Source organism: Pogonomyrmex barbatus, unplaced genomic scaffold, assembly GCF_055798465.1.
Source record: "Pogonomyrmex barbatus isolate J1 unplaced genomic scaffold, ASM5579846v1 scaffold22, whole genome shotgun sequence".
NCBI classification, from domain to species: domain Eukaryota; kingdom Metazoa; phylum Arthropoda; class Insecta; order Hymenoptera; family Formicidae; genus Pogonomyrmex; species Pogonomyrmex barbatus.
Genome location: NW_028297119.1, coordinates 989165 through 1012640, shown reverse-complemented (window position 1 = coordinate 1012640; position 23476 = coordinate 989165). Strand labels below are relative to the sequence as shown.

General features: G+C 37.9%; 1 protein-coding gene and 1 pseudogene across 11 annotated transcripts in view; both read left to right on the top strand.

Moving 5' to 3' along the window:
• Positions 1-23476, top strand: part of LOC105427296 (chromatin assembly factor 1, p105 subunit) — a 798730-nt gene that overhangs the window by 433476 nt on the left and 341778 nt on the right. For 8 of the 11 annotated variants that reach the window (XM_089078296.1, XM_089078301.1, XM_089078297.1 and 5 more), the window contains 4 exons: positions 6532-6852; positions 8982-9227; positions 9294-9514; positions 9767-9949. In XM_089078296.1, the coding sequence (XP_088934422.1) occupies positions 6532-6852; positions 8982-9227; positions 9294-9514; positions 9767-9949 (971 nt within the window). The remainder of the gene's footprint in view (positions 1-6531; positions 6853-8981; positions 9228-9293; positions 9515-9766; positions 9950-23476) is intronic. The other 3 variants (XM_089078305.1, XM_089078300.1, XM_089078299.1) reach the window with 2 other exon arrangements.
• On the top strand, positions 245-3403 carry LOC148936413 (uncharacterized; annotated as a pseudogene).

Sequence of the window (23476 nt, the reverse complement as noted above, 5' to 3'; positions counted from 1 at the left end):
ATGGTTTCAAATACATAAGCAATCATGTAGTTGTAATCATGAAGGATCATCCGAAATGATGGAAGTCGATTTTACATTTTAGACATTTTTAAACGTTCGATTAAACAGTATGCTGTAAATATACGCTTTTATTAATTATATCGGCGATGGTGATTCAAAAACTTACAAAGATCTTATAGATAGAAATTCTTATGAAGATACAACTATCAACAAAAAGGAGTGTATAGGACACGTACAAAAGAGGATGGGTACTCGACTACGTGAAGTGAAAAAGAAAAACGAAGCTTAGCGGCAAAGGCAAACTCACTGGCAAAGTCATCGATAAACTAACTATTTATTATGGATTATCAATTCTGTCAACAATATGAAAAATGCCATATGGGCAACATTCTACCATTACAATTCGACAAAAGCAAAACCAAATCACAGCAAGTATCCGCCGGGGCCAGAGTCCTGATGTGAATATAGACGCGCCGAGGCCAACAATGACTTGAGGAACTATGTGCAATATGAGCTGTTACCTACAGATGTTCTGAAAGCTATTAAGCCAATTTACGAAGATCTCAGTAAGGATGAGCTGCTCGGAAGATGCATTGATGGATTTACCCAGAACAGTAATGAAAGTTTCAATCAGATTGTCTAGAAGATAGCTCCAAAAATATCATCCTGCAGTTCTATGATAGTAGAAATGGGTGCTTATATGCATTTTAATGAAGGTTTTCAAAGTATTCTAGCTGTATGCTATTTGAATAAGTTGTGACCGTTCTGCTCATCATTATGCGGAGAAAGAGGCCAGAAACACCTGGCGGTGGTGATTGCCGTTTCGTTGTGTCGGGTGACGGAAGAAGTACTTGATCGGCGCCAGTAACCCTTAGCTGAGACAGCGAACACGCTACCTCGTGTATCTCTGGCAAGCGGATTCGGCAAATCGAAAAGGAAACAAAGATCGGCTCTGGTCAATAATTTCTGACTAGGATTGCATATTCGCAACCTCTTTTCTATTGGTGTCGGAGTCAGTTTCGCTGAAGCGAACTCGGTGGGTGATTCCGAGAATCTGTGTCTATTTCGGTCGGATCGAGCTTTTTATCCTTTTTATCCTCGCGGATCGATAATTCAGTCGATTTCAGGAAATTTCGGATTAATCCGTCAATATTATTTTACCCTAATAATCGGAATAACAAAATAAATAATAAACAACTTGTTTGTCGGTATAATATAATTCGAAGTTACGCATTCGGGTTTTTTCGAGCGTTCGGGTATTTTCGCCGCGTGGCTCTAAGTAGAGCAGATTCTCCGTACGATCCGTAATTAATATCATGCTAATTGAAAGTTTATCGGCACTTTTTGCGTCTTTTAGCCGATGGACGGTCGGTCGGAGGGTGGAGTATCGAACGGAACGATGCTGGTGGATTGCATCGTTACATCGTTAAGGAGAGTGTTGTTTTTTCGCGCGCAGCTTTCTTACGTAACACGATTTGAGGTCGTGACCGCCGCGAGCGCGACAATATTATTCTTAGAACCTATCTCAAGATAATAGATTATGGCGCACAAATATCATCACTTACACTTCAAAACGAACATCACCAAAACTGAATGACATCGTCGACCGCCAGTCGGACGTTCGAAAAAAAAGAGTAAGTCAGCTATTGATTTCGCTCGCTTTTTCATTCTCTTGCTTACTCCCATATGCGTATAAATTATTGCGAAGGCTGCGGAACCTTGAACTTAATAAACCTTTTAACAATCAATCAAAGTCATGACGTAAGGAGCAGAAACTATAGTCAGAAATACATTTCCCAATTTTTCACGAGACACATTGTACATTACTTCTGAGATGCTATTATAAATTCAAAAAGCAGTGTATTTCAATCTTAATTTTCCACCCGTTCGTACTAAATGAGTAGAGTTTCGTATTGGTGCTGCCATTTTAAGGCATGAGCATCAATAACGTGAAACCTGATGATGTCTAGACTTTATTTCCAAAGACTTTACTTGGGTTTAGCGAGCACCTTTCGCGGCAGAAATTACAAGCGTACAAGGCAACGACAATAATAACGTTTCTTAAAGTAAAAATTTCCGAATCGGATTTTGCGTCATAATATCTCTCGTAGGACACGTACAAAAAAAAATAAAAACACTCCTGTTATGCAAATCAAATCCAAGCTATCGATTGAGCCTATTTAAAACCCGATCGATTGAGCCGTTAATGAGATCCGATAATTTCGGATGTTCGCTATTATCGATTCGCGTAAACTCACACGATAGTGTTTCGGTTATGGACTTGACACATACTCCTGATAAATAAACTTAATCTTATATTGTATTTGCTTCATATGTACTACTGTGGCTTTCACAATGTACTATTCACACTAGAAATCAAAACTTCTACCTATACATAATTTTAATCCATACGTCCGTGTCACTTTCTTGAACAATATACATATAGTGGTTATTTCTCTATACTACTGTTGCAATGGTCCTTAAATCTTGTCATTATTTTATGTATTAAATCAAAATTCATCATTTTTATTTATTTATTTTAGTTATTATTTCAAGGTCTAGTAGTGCCAAGTTTTCTAAGAAAATTTTTTTTTATTTATATTATTTTTTTTATTTTATATTGTTACTTCTTTAATTCTATTTAAATCTTCCGATTCAAATATACATACAAAAATGGTTTATGGAAACATATGTTAGAATAACAAATATATGCATATATCTACATATATTAACGTAAATGAAAGCTGCTGTCACTTGTGTTAGACATATATTGTATAAGTTGAATTAGATAACGCAATCTTATGATATTATTATTCTTTAAAAAGAATTAGAGTTACTATCACTTCAGTTAAAATAAGAAGATTCTTCAATAGGAATATAAAAATACGTATCACTCAGATTTTGTTTTTTAAAAGCAGTTATATATTTAACTGTCGAGATAATATAATTATAATTTAGCGCCACTTATATTGACATCATATCTTTTATACAAATGATATACATATCATTTAGTAATAGTTTGAATGTATCACGAATTAGATATATATCCTTTAAATTGAATTAGAATTAATGAAATTTTATGATATCATTATTTTTTAGAAGAATTTAGAAGAATTAGAGCTACTATTTCTTGAGTTTTAGAATAAGAAAACTTCAACGAGAATATAAAAATATGTATCACTCGAGTTTTATTTTTTAAAATCAGTTATAGATTGAACTTTCGAGGTAATATATAACGAGGCGTTATATAACTTGGCACCACTTTTTTGATATCAAATCTTTTATACAAATGACATACATTAGGGTTTGATATTATTACTTAAATTCAGTAATGTGACGTATATTTTACGATATAACACTTGGGTTTAAATAGAAATACTATTGAGTACAAAGATATATTTTATGAAAATATAAAAATCTTTGAAAAAAACTTATAATTTTTAAAAAAGAAATGTATCACTTATAATGTTTTACATAAACTTGGCGACAGTTATTGATAACAAATCTTTTACACGAATGATATATTTAGACTGAATATACAACTCGCGCCAATAATTGATGATAATATTTTAAAAGAGAATTACGTAAAATAACTACTATTGCTTGGATTGGAAGAAAGAATTTTTAATTGGCACAAAGATATCATTTAGGTTTTATTTCTTAAAAAAAAGGAATCATGTATGTTAAACAATATAATTTTTTGCAACTATCAAAGTAATATTGTTTTTTAAAATAACTTTTTTTCCATTAAAAAATGACGCTTTTATAATAATTTTACACATATACATTGCGCGTGCACTTAGCGACTCTTTTGTACTTTTGTATAAGGAAGTGATAAAAAAATTACATGAAAAAGAATTAAAGAAGTACTCGAATTTGCAATATGCAAAGTCCAGTCACCGTTATACTTTCTCCTAATCTCATTCGCGTATTCGATACAGAAAGTATATGAGAAACATTTAATACAAATTTCTCGCGAATATTTAAACATTGTGCTGTAACGGTATGTCTCTGCTCGGGAGCTCGGGTGTGGAAGCGGGAACGTGGATCGGGAGTTTCAAATAACTGGATGTCGGGATAGTTGGATGCCGAGTTTAAAAGAATCGTGATGCCAGAGTTTAATTAACAATAAATATATAACAATTTATTTTAATGAAATGAAAATTGCAGAGCGTTGAAAGTCGCCTGTCGTCAATGGCGTGACGCCGTTCGCATAAGTTCAACATAACATTGAGTGATTCGCAGAGTGGTCGGATATCGAATGCGGTATATTCGCGGGATGGCGCGTGAATCGATGACGCATTGCTAGGCAACCAAGGACGCTTTTGCAACACGTGTTTTCGCGTTTTCGGGAAGGATGACGAAAATGCTCGTCGAAGAGAGAATACTGAGAACATTCGTATTCGAATGATATAATGAAAACACTCGTTGTGGATAAAATATTCGAGAACGCTCCTCGTGCCGAAAAAAAATCCGCTCAGATATTTGGTCGGGAAAAACGAGAACTCGTCGTTTTGAAGAGAATAGCAAGAACGCTTAGTATTCCTGGACGAAGACGAGAACTCTCGTACTGGTCGGATAGGTTCAGGTTGGATTATCGAACGGGACTGGTGTCGAATCAAAAAATTGTCGGATTTATATACCTGGTAGCTTCGTTTGTTCTTTGCATGGCAAAATGTTATTTGACAATGTTTTACAATGATCTCCTATTTTTGACAGCTCACGCATGGTGGTGCGTGACACACTGCCGCGCGCGCGTCGGATGTCGGAGAAATTCGGTGGATTTCGGGCGATTCGGCTGGTATTGTCGCGGCACGCGTTTAGTGCATTATAGAATGTAGTGTACAAGATCTGCTGTAATGCGATGCGTGCTATATCGGACAACCCATGAGATAATTAAAAAGAAGACTACATAAATATCAAAATGATATACGCAGAATCACAAGTACACATTCAGTTATTACTGAGCACAGATTAGACTACGACCACGAATTTGATTGGAATAATGTGAAAGTATTAGACTGTGAACGAAATTTACAGAAACGATTTCAGAAATGCATTTTATTAAAAGACAAAATAATAGCCCAAATTCATAATCTGATATTGAATTTTTGCATCACGCATTCGTCCTGAGCAAGTTGTAATCTTGTTTTTGTCTTGATTGCAGGTTGTTAAAATTAAAAATCATTGCATTCAGTTGCTTGGAGCTCAAGGCGTGCAGACGTGCCGTGCGATGTACTGCTCGGTGTGAGCTGTGCAGTACTCCTGCGCGTACTTTCTCCGTTTTAGTGTGAACTGTGTTCATTTGATGAGTGACAGCTCCTTAGTGATCATTATCTCGTTTCTTTTAAAGATGACATAAATATGTACGGTCACAATAATTATTAATCAACGATTTTATTATCGTTGAGTTCATCGAATACAGGATTTTATCTTTGTTTTTTCATATCTACTGAAGGTGACTCAAACTTGAGTCTGGAGTTGTATTACATATTGATATTTTGTAATAAAGAATGTTAATTGCGCACTATTAATAGCGTTGATTCTCATTTGTCTTATTATGTCACATTCTTAACACCGAGAATCACTTTAATAATATTGTTTATTTTGTAACGGAGCATATGTAATGCTCCGTTATTAAACGCGCGCTATGCGGCCCACACCGTCCGGGGCCGTCCGAACATCTCCGAGCACGACATCACGCGCGCACCGATGATCTGTCACGCGTCGACGGCGTAACAGATCAGCTGTTTTGTAGAACAGCTAAGCAAATAGCGTTTTGACACGCAGACAAAGATTGAATATATAAACCCGACAAATTCAACAAAGAATGACCAGTCCTGTCCGATCATCTGATCCATCCGATTCCATTACTTTGATCTGAAACGACACGAGAATTTTCTCGTTCTGAATACCGAGTGTTCTCAGTATTCTCGTTTCACTTCTAGTCGGAGTGTTTTCGGACTTTTCCCGTGTCAAGCGAAAACACGTGTCGCGAAAGTGTCTGTGGTTGCCTAGCAATCCATGCATTCGCGCGCTTGGCAACACGCGGGTCCGATTGCTTAGCAAACCGTGCATTCGCGGGTTTGGCAACACGCGGATCCGGTTGCCTAGCAACGCGCTACGTATCCGACCTACGCGCTATCCCGCGAGTATACGCGTACGCATTCGATATCCGTCCAAGCTGCGAAATTATAACGAAACATATACGAGCAACGTCACGCTTCGAAAGACAAACATCTTTTGTACAAGTTAGCTTCGAACATTTTTAAAATAAATTATTTATTTTATTTTACTAATTAAATCCGAGCGTCAATTTTTTTCCGAACCTCAGCACTCAACGAGCATTTCCGAACTCCCGATCCACGTCCCCACTTTCGCACCGCTTACTCCGACCGAGCAGAGACGCACCGTTACAATCATGAGGTAATTTTATTAACCATAATTAATAAATTAATTAAATTATATATTATAAAATATTTGTAACATATTTTTGTAATATATTTGTAACATATTTTTTTAAATTTATAGGAATTTGGATGACAACATAGTCGTGTGTATAGTTGTAACGGAGCGCATCCTCCGATTTTCCCCTGACCATCCATCCATCGGGGACCGCCGAACAACAGGCGGAGTGCGGCAGTGGCATTTATGTCTCCCTCGCTGTAAATTCGCGAACTCTGAAGCGTCGGAGCAAAGCAAGAATACCACGAAAATATACCTATTTTTGTGGTATTCCCCCGCCCCACACTACGCGTCGCGCCGCCAAGCGCTAGCGCACCTCGCGCCGCATCACGCGCCATACCACCGAGCATGGATGCGTCCCGCGCCGCACCACGACTGCGTCTATAAGTGCGTGACCAACCCCGCACCGCGCCGTTACCTTCCGAATTCCTTCCCTCCTCTTGAACATCCCTCGCTCTTATTCATTATAATCCCAAAAAACCAATTATATCCGATCCTTTTTTCCGCTCCTGGGGAGAGGGATGCTAACCCCTCGAGATCAACCAATCCGACCGATCCGACCAAAATACCGAGGTCGATCTCGGGTATAAAAAGGCATCGCTCTCCATAGGAAATCTCTTTCTCCTGTTCCTTGCTCGTTTTCCGAGAGCACGTCTTAAGGAAGTGAGTATCCGAAGCCTGTTAGAAAGCCTGAGTTTTGTTAGGGCCCTCCCCAACGCGCCAAGTTCGCTTGGCCTGGCCGGAAGCCGAATCTCCGAATCTCTCACGGCAAGCCGAGAGTTGCTGGAGTCTCCCCAGCGCGTCGAGTTTGCTCGATCCGACTCCGCCATTCCCGAGATTTCACCGCCGGGTATCGAAGTTTCGATACCACCGTTCCTTTCCGAGCACCGGGGTACGCCCCGGTCGGCCGAGTATACTCGGCACCGACGCCTCTTTCTCCGCACACAGCTGGAGCCCTCCCCGGCTGGCCGAGTTCACTCGGCACTCACTGAGACAGACGAGGGGTACACTCCCCCGAGCCCTCTCGGCAGGGAACGGGCCCACCCGTTCTCCGACCTAAACAGTCAAACGCCCTCGCGAATACTTCACCCTCGCGACAGCGCTTTAACATTACCGTTGATTTAAAGATCCGCGGCAAGCACGACATCGCGCCGACTGCCGAAGCAATACCTCATTTCTATTCTAAATCATACGCGCGCCGATCGCCGTCTCGCCCGTCCATGGCCACAACCATTCACGAAGATCGGTGCATTCCAACGCACCATCCACTCGTCCTGTTAAGTGAATAAATCATTGTTTCTTTATTCCAATACACATCTAACCCCAACAAGCGAATTTCTGTCTCCAATGTCCTCGCTTCCCCCTCCTGGTAACCAACTGACCCCTCTCCGCGCGGGAAAGCGAGACCGTTTTATAGTTACAGTGTATTTTAAAAAAATGTTAGATTTAAATTTCAATCCATTGTTGTAACTCAAATGGAGCTATCACGATAAATCTTGCATTTTGGCATAGCAACGAGCCCGCGCTACACCGGAAATGCAAGTTTATGAATTCTTGAAAAGCATGCGAACGAAGATCGCTCGCTGTATTTTACCATATATGGTCCGATTGAGAGACATAGCGCGTATCAATGCGACACCGTGAAGTTTTATAAAAAAGGTCTCCTAGTCACGGACCGCGGAAGTTCATTTCTAAGTTTCTGACGTCTCGATCCGCAATTAAAATTATAATTTAACGCGAGAGCGGAAACGTAATATATTATCTATGGAGACTTAATTATTTTAAGAGAAATAGTTTATAATAACGGGGAAAGAGAATTTATAAGAATGGTGAGTGTCACTGCAAGTTTTTCGCATACTCCTACCAACGTTCCTCATGGGTTCCAACTCTTCAAATGGACCGAATCTTGAATTTTTTTCTTGTTGCACCGAAAGGTACAACACCATATAAAAAAAAATATATGAAGTTTAAATATCAAACTATTTTTTGTTTTAAAAAACACAAATTCTCTGTCTTAAAACACAAATTTCCTGTTTTAAAATATAAATTCACTGCTTCAAAATACTAATCTCTTATTTTATATAAGAAAATGATTTTTGTTTTTAAAGCAGAGAATTTGTGTTTTTGTCCAAAGTACGTATACATAGCGCAACACACGTAGATTTCTCGAATGTATTGATATATTTTTTAATATTATGGCTTCCTATTCATCATATCATGATTAATAATGCATTTATTTAATAATAATATTATGAAAATAACTAATTGTGTGTTACTTATTAATAAATAAATTCTTCACTTTATCCTTTACTTTTTTGTTAATAATTTTTTAACGAAACAGTGATCGCCATTTAAAACCTCCTTAAGGTCACTCAGGGTAGCGACCGTACGTAATAACATATGTCAAAATCAAAGTTATTGGAAGGATCTTCGTTTTTCTAGATATTTATCGTTTTTATTGATATAATGTTTACTATATTATGAATATAATATGAATTTGTTATTATTGTTCATAGGTATGTTTTTGAAACAGAATATAAGATACCGGGCACTGCAGCACCCGATGGCAGTTGTAGCTTCACTTATCTCAGTTCGTCTCGCAAACGTGGCGAATTTAATTCACCACGATATCCTAGCAATTATCCAAGCGACACGAATTGTACATATTTCTTTCTGGCAACACCAAACGAGCAAGTTGCTCTGATTTTCGATCACTTTAAGGTTCGCACGAAAAATGATAATGTGACAATTGGACATTATGGGTGAGTAAATTGTAATCATGTTTTAGCATTATACAATAACGAAAATTGATATTATCTGATATGTAGACACGAATTCTGTCAGGAAGATTGGCTTGAAATTTACAATATGTATCGAGATGATACAGAGAAATTGATAGGAAGATATTGTGGCGGAACGGCACCAGGTCCCGTAGAATCGAATCTTGGTGCACTTGGTTTAAAAGTAATTTTACATTCTGACTCTGAGCTTGTCTACAGTGGCTTCAAGGCGCGTTATACTTTTGAGATTGCTAAACCTATTTTTGGAGGTATATATTATAGGTTTTATCATCCTTTTGCAAAAGAACATACATAAATAAATAAAAAAAATTAAATTTATATTATTCTATGCAGCACTACAACTAAACAATTTCTTCACAAAAGTTATAAAATTAATTACTTAGATTAAAAAAATGAAAGAACAATTTTTATTTTTCTATAATTTGAGAGATTAGAATTTTAATTTAAAAAAATTAAACACTTGTCGCTTGTAATACTAATCTTATTGAAATATTATACAGATTGTGGATCAAATATTAGTAGTTTAAATTATGGTGTAATAACTAGTCCGAATTTCCCGAATAAATATGATGGTCCGGCAAGAAATCTAACTAGCAAAACTTGCAACTGGTTCATAAGGGTTCGACCAAATCATCAGATACTCTTAAACTTCGAGCTTTTTTCTGTAGAAGGTGACCAATTAGGTAACGTATACATGAATTTATTATGAATTATATTTACTAATTATTATATATATATATACATATATATATATATATATATATATATATATATATATATATATACATATATATATATATATACATATATATATATATATATATATATATATATATATATAGTACACATAATTTATAATATAATTATATTACGTATCAGGAGACACGATAGTGTCTCGGGTGTCAAGTCAATCAAGACCACCGTGTGATTTTATACAAACCGATTAGATGCGAGCTGAGATTATCTCATTCACGATTGAATCGATCAAGTTTTAAATAGGTTCAATCGACAGTTTGAATATGATTTGCATGACGAAAGTGATTTTATTTTTTTTCTACGTGCTCTACGAGTAGAGATATTAAGAATCAAAGTCCAATCTTGAAATTTTTATTTTAAGAAACGTCATTATCGTCATCGTCCTTTATACGCAATGTCTGTTGTGAAATGTCAATATTAATCTTCTCGATCCAGTGGATTATGAGACTGATAAGTTAGGGTCACTGTAGGATCTAGCGAATCAATGTTCGCTGGGTTCTGCAGTAATCCTGACTTATCAACTTGATTTATAGGTACATATCAGCTGATAAGACTGATAATGTATGTAATAAATAAATACGCGTGCATTGAAATGAACAGGTTAGCAATATATCTAATATTTAAAAAGAAATAATATAAGTTATGTTATTATATCTTCATCACTAGAACAATACGCGCGCTACGCATTTATTTAATTTTATAGTTTTTAAGAAAGGATATATGGTACAACCCTGTTGTAATAAATCCTTATTACAATTTTTTTTTCAGAAGTTATTTGCTAAATAATAACCTTTCTCAATAAATCGATAAGTCTAACTGTCAATGCACAATGACATTCGTTTTCATTGCATGTCGAGATATCGAGATCGAGAGAATCTACATCGTGGAAAAGAGGCAACAATAAATTTGATTTGATTTAACATGGCGTTTTTTAGAATTATATTGTTCGTTTGTACCGATTTTTATATCTATATAAATATATATTTCGTAATATAGGATCTAACAAATCATTGGCGGACAGAGTACAATGTGTTTCATGTAAAATTGGTTAATGTATCTCTAACTACAGTGTCTGCTCCTTCACGATTCTGATTTACTAATTATTAATAAATACGCATAACGAGAGTAAAAAAATAGAAAACGAAAGAGTGAGCGAGATATATGAGATTGTTGCTCTTTTTCCGCGCGTCTGATTAGCGGTCAACGATATCATTGAGTTTCGCGGCGAGTTTGACAGTTGGTGATAATTTGTTTTGGAATATAAGTGACTGATGTTTGTGCATAACCTGTTATTTTGCAGGTAAATTCTAAGAAGCAATAAATATTGTCATTTTGATATTGTTCTTTTACGTATGCGTTTATGTTTTTTTCCAGAAATCAAAGCTAGAAGTTTAGATACTATGGTCTGTACAGATTGTTGTGCAACTCTTGACCATATTATGGTTATGGTATATTTGTTTAAACAAATCATCATATATCAAAAAGATATATTTAATAATTATTAATAAAACTAAATTATCTTTTCAATGAAATTGTATTAATAAAAGTATAAAAAAACATATTGCACTTGTACTAAAATTACATGTATCATACATTTTCAGGATATTGAGAAAAAAATTGTAAAGCGACATCTTGACCCAGACAGCACGCATGTCTAAAAGATGTCTAAAAGATATCTTATAAGAGATGTCTTTAAGACTTTACCAAAAGACATCATAAATATGTCTTTTGGACTTGTCTTAAAGATGTCTTGAGAAAAACATCTAAAAAATGTCATTTATTAAAAAATAAGTCTTTAAGATATCCCAAAGACGTCATAAATCGGATCATAAAATGCTTTAAGGACGTCTTAAAGACGTCTTTTTTTATAATTTTTTTAATTTTACATAACACCTATGTAAAATTTTCAAAAAATCGATTTTTTTTTCTTTTAAAATACACTTTAGAGTCTTAAAAATGAAGTGCAAGTGGTTTTATTGGGATACATAATTTTTTTCGAAAGTTATAAGCAATCCGCGCCGAGCGTCTCACAGTGCTGCTGGCCGGACGGACCGACCGCGCGGTATGTCGGAACGTTCAGGGCTTGTAAGGTCCAAATATTTTTATGATCACGTGCATCGGCACTCGGCTGAGAAATTTAAAAAAAAACGGTGAAAATCTGAAAGGAAAAGATCAGCTAACGGGCAAATTGATAAATTAATTAGCGATTTATTACGATTTAGTCATCAGAAGAAATTCTAATTCAATAGAAAAAAATGAGAAAAGAAATATGGGCAACACTATATCATAAAATCTCAACGGATAATTGATCTCAGCACGAGAAATGTCCGAGTAGTACCAACTCGTGGTGGAGAGATAGTGAAAGCTACAGAAAAACTGAAAGACTATAAGTACAACCCGGTAATATAAGTAGAAGTTTTCGAAGCAATAAAACCTATTTATACAAAATTGAACTCTGATGGATTGTTTAATCGCTGCTTAGGCGGATTTATCCAAAATAGCAATCAAAGTTTTAATACCACCGTGTAGTCGATGACACAGAAGAGTTCATCGAACGGAAAAAAGTTTTAGATATTTGTGCTGGCATTGCCGTATGCCAATTTAATGATGAGATGTACAGCATAATATAATATAATCCAAGTTCTGGGCATTATTATTGGGCACAATTGTTATAATTTTTGCGTCGAAATCGATGAACACTGCATCATGCTCTCCGATCGCTCACTTAGCGACGCAACAAAAGAGACTCGCTCGAGCATAAAAACCGCAAGAAAAGACGAAGAAGATGAAAATCTGGCCGTTGAAGATGAAGCAACTTTATGATGCTGGGATTGCAGACTAAAGATAAATTCACGAAAAATAAAAAAGTTAAATTGTTAACCTAAAAATCTTCACATTCAAAACTTTAAACGCGTTTTTCTCGAAACAGCATTTTTCAAATTGGCTACCAGTAGAACTCAAACAATTTTTAATCGATTTATTTCAAATTTTGAGTATTTAAAAAATTACATTTTCTAAACAAATACGTAGGATTTTTTGATAAGTTACAAATTTTTTGAATTACAACTGATCTTACTCGACTTTTTTGTGACGAAAATGGAACTTTTTCTTTATATTTCCATTTTGGCAAAAATTAATTTTTTCAAAAACGATTACGTATTTCTGTAGATATTTGAGTAAAGAAAATAAAAAAAAATTTTTTTTTTATTCTAAACCAAAAATTATGACAGTTGTGTTGCTAACACCGCGGAACACAGTACCAATTTTATTGTCTCCTTCACGCTGCTGTATATACGCCATTTTAATAATTAAGACTCTAAAAACTTTTTTTTTATTTTTTTATATATATAATAAAGTTATAAAATTCATTTTTTAATAGCGCGATTCATTAAATTTATAAGCTTTCCTAAAAATAGATCTCATTTACGGCCGGTTACATAGATGTTATCCCTTAATAAGACATCTTAAGTAATTATACAGTTTAGACTTCTCATCTGAAATATGCATAAAATTAAGCTCATTCGACGCGTTTTTGCACAAAACGAAAGAATCAGGCAGAAAAAAGCGTTGCTCTGCTTCGCGAACCGAGATATTAATCGTTAAAGTTGCATTATTCAGGGTTAGGAAACCTGTCATACCGACGAAATATATCGACGTGGACATGCGCTGTGACCACATGCGCATGCGTTTCGCCAAGTCGCTGTGCCAATATTAAAGCGGTTTTTTAAATTTTTGTGAAATTGTATAATTATAAATTTTGTTTTAAAACAAGTTTATAATTGTTTGTTCCATATAGGTTTACGACTTTTCACATAAAGCGAGTTTCCACAAGGGTTTTGCGAAATCCTCTCTATCGTAATTATAGACCTCGTTTTGCCCCTTAGCATGGAACGAGGGGAGAGTGGATTTCGCAAAACCCTTGTGGAAACTCACTTTATGAGGAATCGAATAATTATAGACTTTGTTTTAAAACAAAATTTATAATCATACAATTTCATAAATTTAAAAAACCGTTCTAATATTGCACGGAGCGACTGAAACGCATGTCGATACATTTCGTCGGTGACAGATTTCTTAACCTAAATAATCGTCAACTTTAATCGATCAATATTTCGCTTCGCAGAGCGACGCTTATTTCTGCCGGATTCTTTCGTTTCATGTAAAAACGCGAATGAGTATAATTTTAGCCATATTTGAGGTGAGGAGTCTAAATAGTTACCGACGTCTTATAATATTTAAGACGTCTTTTAGACGTCTTTAAGACGTCATAATGTTCTCTGGAGAAATACTTCAACAAATCTTAAGTAAAGGAATATTAAAAAGTCGAGGAATATTAAAAATTAAAAAGTACAAACATATACATACGTAAATGTACAATACAATAAAAAATACATGCATTCAAAATGACAATATTTATATTGCTTCTTAGAACTCTATGAGATAATAGAATTTATTTCATTTAGAAAAATCTAGCAATCAAGATCCTGCTTGCCGAAAAATGACCATGTTTCTCATTGTAGATAGTAACTTTAATTCTTTTCCAAAATTTATATCAGTCTTTACATACTGATAATATTTATCATATTATAATAAACTGTTAACTTTATGTGTAAAAATTATGAGAAATAATATAATAAATAAGAATATTTATTATTTTTTTATTATTAATATACGGTATCTTATAATTTGCAGACCACCTCTTATGATCATATAGAAATGTTCTGTACTATTTCATAATTTTTATAATAATTAGGTAATAAAAATAACAAAACTAAAATTAAAAATTTGATTTTTCTTTTGCAGTCTGAAAGAGAAGAGTAGTTTCCCAATTTTTTGTGCTAAATTAGTAAATAAAAATATTCCATTATATCAAATTTTTAAGAAAAATAGAATTGATACTACTTAAAAACGTGTTTTTAACTATTTTTGAAAATTTATAGCTGACGACTTCATTGTATGAGAGCCTTTAAAAAAGGTTTAAATTAATGTTTGACTATTATATTACTTTGACATGATATCGAATTTTTTATCGTTAACATCATCGAATTTCTGACACATTTGGTTTTAGGAGTGGGTATAGTCGCACAGTGTCAAATAAAATTGAAACAATTATAAATAATAATAATAATAATCAGAAAAAAATTACTTTTTAAAAAAAGATAAAAGATTACGCCAACTTCAAGCGACTTGTTATTTTTGGTTTGCGTAAAAAAATATTTTATTAGAATAGAAATCAATGTTAATTGATATAAAATTCTAATATTAAAAATTCAATTTCGGCCAATTTTTAATCTCATTAAATAAAAAAATCTTACAACATTGAAATCATAAAAAGTATATTTTATTTTTATTCATATAAAAAATGTGATATCAAAATTAAAATTGGCGCTAACTTATCTTATAAAATACTAACAAATCTTATGAACTATAAAAAATTTATTGCGGTGAAATGAATTAATTTCTAATTTCATTAAATCTCATTAAATAAAAAACCTTACAATGAAGCCATATATAAGAAGTATATTTTACGCACACTTGGCGCGATCTACGACCGTGTATCTTGATAAAGTATATGTATTTTATATTTTTTATTTTATGTATGTATATATATATATATATATATATATATATATATAAAATAAAAAATGTAAAATACACACACACACACACACACACACACACACACACACACACATATATATATATATATTGCAATGGCGTTGGAAGGTGTCGTCGCTGCAATCCGACCTGCATCCATCGAGAGAATAGGACCATCATCTCTCTAGAGTACCTGTCGTAGGGATTCGAGAGAATATATGTATATATGTATATTGTAATATATGTATATATGTATATCATTGTATTGTTGACGTTCTAAACACGTTATTTGCGATAAATATCATATGCCTCGGTAGTCGAAAGGATAAGATGCCTATCCAGTAAGCAGGAGATCCAGGTTCGATTCCTGACTGAGATGGTATTTTTTCGCAAAATAATTACGAGTTTTCACGACTGGTTCGTGGTCGGGCCCCGCCGTGACGCCTCCCTTCTTATTTGGAAGGTTCTACATACATATATACATACATACATATATACATACATAGATACGTACATACATACGTACATACATACATACATACATATATACATACATAGATACATACATACGTACATACATACGTACATACATACATACATACATACGTGCATACGTGCCTACATACATACATACATACATAGAGTTGCCATATTAAAATTTTCAAAACTAGGACTTACAAACCAAAATCTCCGGACGTTTCGGTTGCAATCCTGGACAAAAATGCGCTTAAATTAATAAAATTGATTAGACCAGTATGAATCATTATTTCACATGTAATTGTTTATTAGCATTCAGAGCAAAGAGAAATTTAAACTGGATACTAAATAAATACAGACTATTTTGATTTAAAATAAAAAGTTATTTAGGTTAGTTAGGTTAGTTATTATAGATTTAGTTTAAGTTTTATTAGGTATTAAAATTTAAAAAATTTAACTCTTTTAGGTGATATCAGTAGATAAGCAAGAGGGGTCCTAATCCCCACGGGGCGGAAAGAGGATAAGGGCGGGAGGGGATCGTAGAATCCCCAGGGGATTCGTATCCGGAGGATTATCTTCCTAGGTCGGTAAGGATGGTTTTCTTTCCCCAGGCGGTTTGTAATCGGGGGAGAGAAGATGGATCCCTCTGGCGGTCGTCGGGGTAGGTTTATCTTCTTCGGTCGGTAAAACGGTCGCGGGGTTTCCCCGGATCGGTTTCCCCTAGGCGTTATCTACGGAGATGCGATACGTGTGTCCTCCCCATCTTCGACGCCACCCTAGCGTTTTCCGCGGGGTCTAGCGCCTCCCGCGTAACCCCGGGCGCGTCTTCGACGCCGTCTTAGCGTTCGTTTTCGACGCCGCCCTAGCGTTTTCCGCGGGGCCTAGCGCGTCCTGTTTTGCAGGATGCTGCGGTTTGTTACGTCGCCTTAGCGTTTTTCGCGGAGTCTAGCGTTTCCCGCATCTGAGTGTTTTCCGCGGGGTCTAGCGCGTCCTGTTTTGCAAGATGCTGCGGTTTGTTACGTCGCCTTAGGCGTGTTCTGTGTCTAAGGCATAGTCTATAAGGATATAACGCGTGCCGCTCCTGTTTTGTAGAACGTTGCGGTTTGACGCGTCGTCGAGGTGATTCTTTTGAGTGATACTTGTCGTCGTGTTTACGATGGCGAGAACCGTCAAAGTAGCGAATCGGTGCCAGCTGTGCGAGACACGAATGATCAATGACGATGAGATGTTGGTGCTATTCGCTGGATGATCTTCTCCATTGCGAAACGTAACGGCGTATCCATCGGTCAATGTGACAGAGTATGTCGTGAGAGGACAATACATTCCGATTTGTAACCAGTTAAAGAGGCGCGGTTGTCGATTTCTGCCTCAGCGTGAGATTTCACCTAAAAAGATAATAGAGGCGTGTGTATGTCATCTATCGAGGGATGGCATATAATCTTTTACTGGAGGTACTCTACGAAAAGAAAAAACCGATCGAGATTAGCAGACAGGAGTACATGGTGAACTTTCATGAAAGCTATTATGACGTATTTAACGATAATGATGACGACGAAATGTTTTTTTGCGCTCATCGCAAGTATTGGTGGAAAAGCGGTACCGTTTTGTCAGCCGCGTACGAGGAGGAGAGAAAAAGAAGAGAGCGCGTTGGCATCAATTAGCGCAACTAAGTGTGCGTGCATATAATTATATACTATCGTAATATAACTATGGATTGTATATATGAATATGTATGAGATTAAGACTAAGCGCGAGAGACGGAGTTTTTTTTCCTCGTTCGTTTGCATATCACGGAGACGAGAGGCGGATCGGCGACGCGTCGGAAGTCTTCAATTTGCGATACCGTGGGTGATGTTATCGGGAACGTATGAGAGAGACGAGAGGTGGAAGTCATGTAAGGAGGAATCGTCATAGGAGTATTAATAATAACGAGAGAATATTTTATTAGGAATGTAAAAACGTCATTTTCGCGCTCGTTACGAGTGACTACAGGAAGTCTGACCGCAACGGCGATAAGAGATTTGTCTATCGTTTATTTCATCGTTCTTTATTTGTTTCTATTCTATCGCTATTCTATCGTTGTTATGCTTTTATTTTTTGTTCTCTATTATGTACTTTTTAATGGTATTGCGTATGAGATCTTTAGCGAGACCGTCATTCATTGGTGTGCAATCGCGCTACGAGAGATCTTATATGTAGGCTCGTTCGATGAGAATAATCTCGCTATCGCACAATAGAGAATAGAAATTAAGCGAAATTTCCGAATCGCGACTCAGATCGATTCATCGCGTTGGTCTCCGCCCTCTCGCGACTGATGGCAACATCGATCGAGCGATTCGCGCGTATTTCGGTCGACAACGTGCAGTGTCGATTCGATTCCCGTCTCGCGCGATGACGCCCGCGCGCGGGATCGTCGTGATCGCGCGATAGCCGATCGCGCGGTGATTCGCGACTCCGTCGCCGATAACGACGAGGAGGTGATTCGATTTTTGCAAACCTACGGATACCTGGACGGCGATAACGTGCAAACGATATCCGATAACGCGACGTTGGCTTTGAGACACGCGATTGCGCTTTTTCAGGAGTATTACCATATACTTGGTGATAGCGTTCTTAATGAAGCTACATTGGAAGATGCGTAAACCGCGATGCGGCGTCAAAGATATATCGAATGACTTGGACAAGTCTCCGTGAAAATGGGCGAAGACGCATCTCGCTTGGAACTTTCATCTGGCGAGTGAGAGCATTCTACGAGTCACCGAGGTCGCATTCGAGATGTGTGAATTCGTCGCTGACGTTCAAGTGCGATTCGATGATCCCGATCGTGCTATCGTTTCGGAAGGGTTTTCACATGTTCGTAGATCCTCGACATCAAGGTAGCCGAATATGTCCGTCGTTGCTGGACGGACCAAGAAATGTGCTAGCTCACGCTTTTTTACCATCGTCCGAACTGTCGGAGGTGCACGTGGATAACGCGGAGAGGTAGCACATCGAGCTGATCGCTAATCCTGATGATACGATTCATCTGCTACATACGTTGACGCACAAGATCGGCCACGCGTTAGGACCAACATCGCTCTGGAGTACCGGTCGTGGGGATTCGAGAGAATATACATATATATATATATATGTGTATATTGTAATATATGTATATGTGTGTATGTCATTGTATTGTTGACTTGTTGTTCTAAACACGTTATTGCGATAAATATCATCACATGCCTCGGTAGTCGAAAGGATAAGATGTCTGCCCGGTAAGCAGGAGATCCAGATTCGATTCCTGGCTGAAGTGGTATTTTTTCGCAAATAATTACGAGTTTTCACGACTGGTTCGTGGTCGGGGCCCGCCGTGACGCACACCCTCCCTTCTTATTTGGGATACATCACAGTCCTCAGAAAAAGGCGATAATGTACGCTTTCGTCCCTTCTAAGATCTTTCCCGTGCGATTGAGCGAGGCGGATTTTCTCGCCATTCAGAATTTATACGGTTTAAGAAATAAGAGCGAAGTCTTGAGACCAGCGACGACGACCGTAGCGACAACTACGATCGCGACACGGGGGATTCCGCGGATCTGTGCGCGTTGCGACGCGTCGATGCGGTGTTGGTGTTAGAAAATAGAATGTACGTAGCGTATCGGCGTCACTTATGATCGACTTAAACGGAAAATCTTACGGCAGGTCGTTGTTACTGACGGATTATCTGCGTTTTCTTCCTAATAATTTTACACGTTTGGCGGGCGCGTATCGACGACCCTCGGGCCAACTCGTATTGTTCGTAGACGATACGGTTTACATGGTAGAATTTCCGAGTTTCGAGCTAGTACCGGGTTGGCCGAGGAAACTGAAGGATATGAATTTTCCTCCTAACGCAAAAATCAACGCTGTAGTTAATACTAACGCGGGACGAACGTTCGCGATTTACAACGACGAGATCGTGGCCGAGATCGACGACAGTTCGATGATAGCCGTCAGACATAACTTGTTACACGCGATATTTCCGAGGATTCCACCCATTGTAACATCCGCCGTTCGATACATCGACAGTAATCTGTACTTTCTCGGTAAACGACAGTTCTTCAAGTACAACGAATTTACCAGGAGTGTAACTATGGTCGGTAAATTCGATCCGGAGATTTTTGGTATCGTGTGTCCAAGGGACGGACTGTTAGAACAATTGCGCGCTCTTTTGAAAAGACTCGCTCAGATGAGGAACGTATTTTCGAGCGAGGACGATTTAGAAGAAGAGAGGGAGGAGAAAGAGGCACGGAAGTTTTCGTATAGTGTATAGAGCGAAGGATACGAAACATTTACGAACAGTATCGCGCGATCTCTCCAATTGTAAAGATATACGATACACTCGCAGGATTTCGAGACGCGTCGAGTCGACGAGAGCGACGACGCGAGGAGGAGGAAGAGGACGTTCGACGATGACAGGCCGATCGCGTCGAGTCATAACAACGTCGGTTGTACGAATAATCCAGTTAGAATTCTAGAACGAAAATATTCCTTGACTAAGACGGGATACAAGTTTTTCAATGTATATGTCACTCTTGAACGTTTCTCTCGCGTGAATATTATCCTAGGAGATAGTCATGGCAAAGAGATCTCGATGCCGATACGTGGAGGCAGCTTGTCGAGCAACGACACGTTCTCTCGAAGTATCTGCAGAGTACCAACGGAGAATCGTCCTTTCCAGCCTCGTTGCATATTGGAAATATGACCGTGCGTTTCGGAAAAGTCAACAACTTGACGATATTACGCCTGGAAACTTCCACGGTTCGCTTGGCCATGTCGAAGGAAACAGTGAATAACATGTTCGAGCTCGAGCATTGCGCCAGCCGACTCGTTATCTCGTTGACCAAGATTAGGAAAAATCAATGCGAAATTGGCGCGTTTCAAGGATATCGCATTCACCGGATATTAAGGATATGGAGAATATTTCGAGAGTCATACGCGATAACGATGCCTTCGATCGTAACGATATTATCGATTGCGAACTCGTTGCTCTGTACTTTGGGATGTAAGATTGAGATGAAATAAAGTGAGATATATATTGTAAAAAAATGTTTTTTTTTGTTATTTGTATTTCCCCAAGCATATATAAGTGTAGTGCGTGATAAGAGTCCGATTATAGTATAAGCAATGGATCTGATTATAATATATAAGCAATAAATCTGATATATAATAGTGTAAAACAATCTAATATATGATATAATAATTGAAAAGAATCTGATATAAGTCGTTAACGCGATATTACAGTTCAGTGATACATTCCTTCGACCACTAGTCGTACAGTTTGCACACGTTCTCCATAGCGCAATGCTTCCCGAGACGTTCGCAGCGGAATGCTCGAATGTCGTCCAGGGTGCTTAGGCGTCCTATATCCTCGAAATCCGCGTCGATAGTCTCGACGATCATGTCGTGGTCCGCGATGACGTCGCAGCCGAGAATCTCCTCTAACCACTTCTTTTTCTCCAAGCCTTTAACGTACACTCGTTTAGGCGCGTCTCACGATTGATCACACACGCCGCTTCGAATCACGTGTTTCGAGAATCTGTATGCGACGTCGCCGTCGCTCCACTACAGGCCGTGATGATTGGAAGTTATCCAGCACGCTTTAGATTTTTCTGTCTTTGTAAGAAGATTCCAGGGAATCGCTTCTCGAAACATTCGATGAGTCAGCTCTTTTCCATTTTTTAATATCGCCACTTCTTTAACTATAAATTTCTCCCGAACGATAAAACCTTGCAGATCGACGAAAATCGGTACGTTCGACATCGTCACGAGAATTCGATATCTTTGCGCTTCGCTCTTCTTTATACGTTCGTTATCGCTATCGCATAGAAAAAACCGCGATTTTCTGTGTTTTCGCGCTCCGCTCTTCCTTATACGTTCGTAATCGATATCGCATAGAGAAAACCGCGGTTTCTTGTTTTTTTACGTGAGTTTACGTACGACGTTCGTCAGTGGATTATATTCTATAACTCTATCGTGAATGATGAGACAATAAGCCGTTGTGTTAGCCGGAACGTTCTCTTTGCATTCGAATTCTACGCGAACGTCGACGGTGGCGCTCTTGATCGATTCGTTCTGGCAGGAGCAATCGACCACGAGCGGACCGTATTGCAGAAATCTAATGACAGTCATGAACGGTTCGCAGGTCTCGCACCCGTAATACGCCTTTCGAAATTCCAGATACATATCGTACAGCACTGCGAACTTGTTACGCTCGAAATCTAGATTCATATCGTCATAGGGATAGAACTCGGAATTCAAATAGAGTTTTACATTAGTCAGTTTGCAATCATCGAATTTAGAAATGTCTTCCGACGGTACGTTTTTCCTTCCGGTCTGTAGCGCGAAGATCATGTATCGCGGTTTCTCTAATTGCGTCGCCCACGAATGCTTGGTACTTTGCAACAGTGGAAATTCGTACAGATCCCGAAAGCCCATGCTCAAATATCGTCCACTGTCCAGCGTTCGCAGAAGCGACAGTTTGTTAACGTCATTCAGTATCACGTGTGGCATTCGCCACTGTATTCTCAACAACGTGATCTCTGCTCTGAATGCGCCACGACGCAATTGTTATCGTTGCGAGCACGTATCAGAATTTGTTCGTGTCGCGCGTTTATCACTATGTGTTTGTAATCTTCGCAGAAAGGAGTATGTTGAGAGGCACGCAAAAGTTGAAATCGTCCAACGCTATAGGCGGTATTTCCCATCCGGTGTTCTGTAAAGCTCTATCTCTTTCGTAACTTAACGATGCGTAGTTTTTCATCAAGGTCGTTATCCCGACATTTCTGTTCTTATCGATCTCCACGCCATTGAGCTCGTATCGAATCTCGTCGAACATAAACGCGACGCAGTTGTTGACTAGCTTTGCTCTCGTAACTTTCTTCGCGCAGTACCTTCCTTCGCCGTGCCTTCCTTCGCGCTCTCTCTCGTCGCGAACTTTCTCTTGATGTACAGAAAACTTTCGTACGGCAACGTGTACAGATCCTATTGTTGTATAGATATTCGTATCTTGTCGCTGTATCCGAACGTGGTGTTACGGACTGTAAGTGTGAGTTTCTATTCTCACGATACGATCGTTAAAGATCGGGGCACCTCCGATACTTAAAATGTCGCTCGCCATGTCGATTCTTCATGACGAAACCTAAAGATCTTAAAAACGCGTCGTTCGCGGTGTTCAACTCGTTCGCTCTTCCCTCGCGCACCTTCCTCGTCGCGTCGTTTTGCGGTAGGATCGCGGATGTAGCATTTGCGTCTTCTCCTCCTCTTGCGTATCACTCGTTTAGAACGAGCATCTTTCGCTCTCGCGCATCTCTCTACTGCCTTCGTCGTCATACGTGAAGTCGCGTTATCTCCTTTCCGCGAAA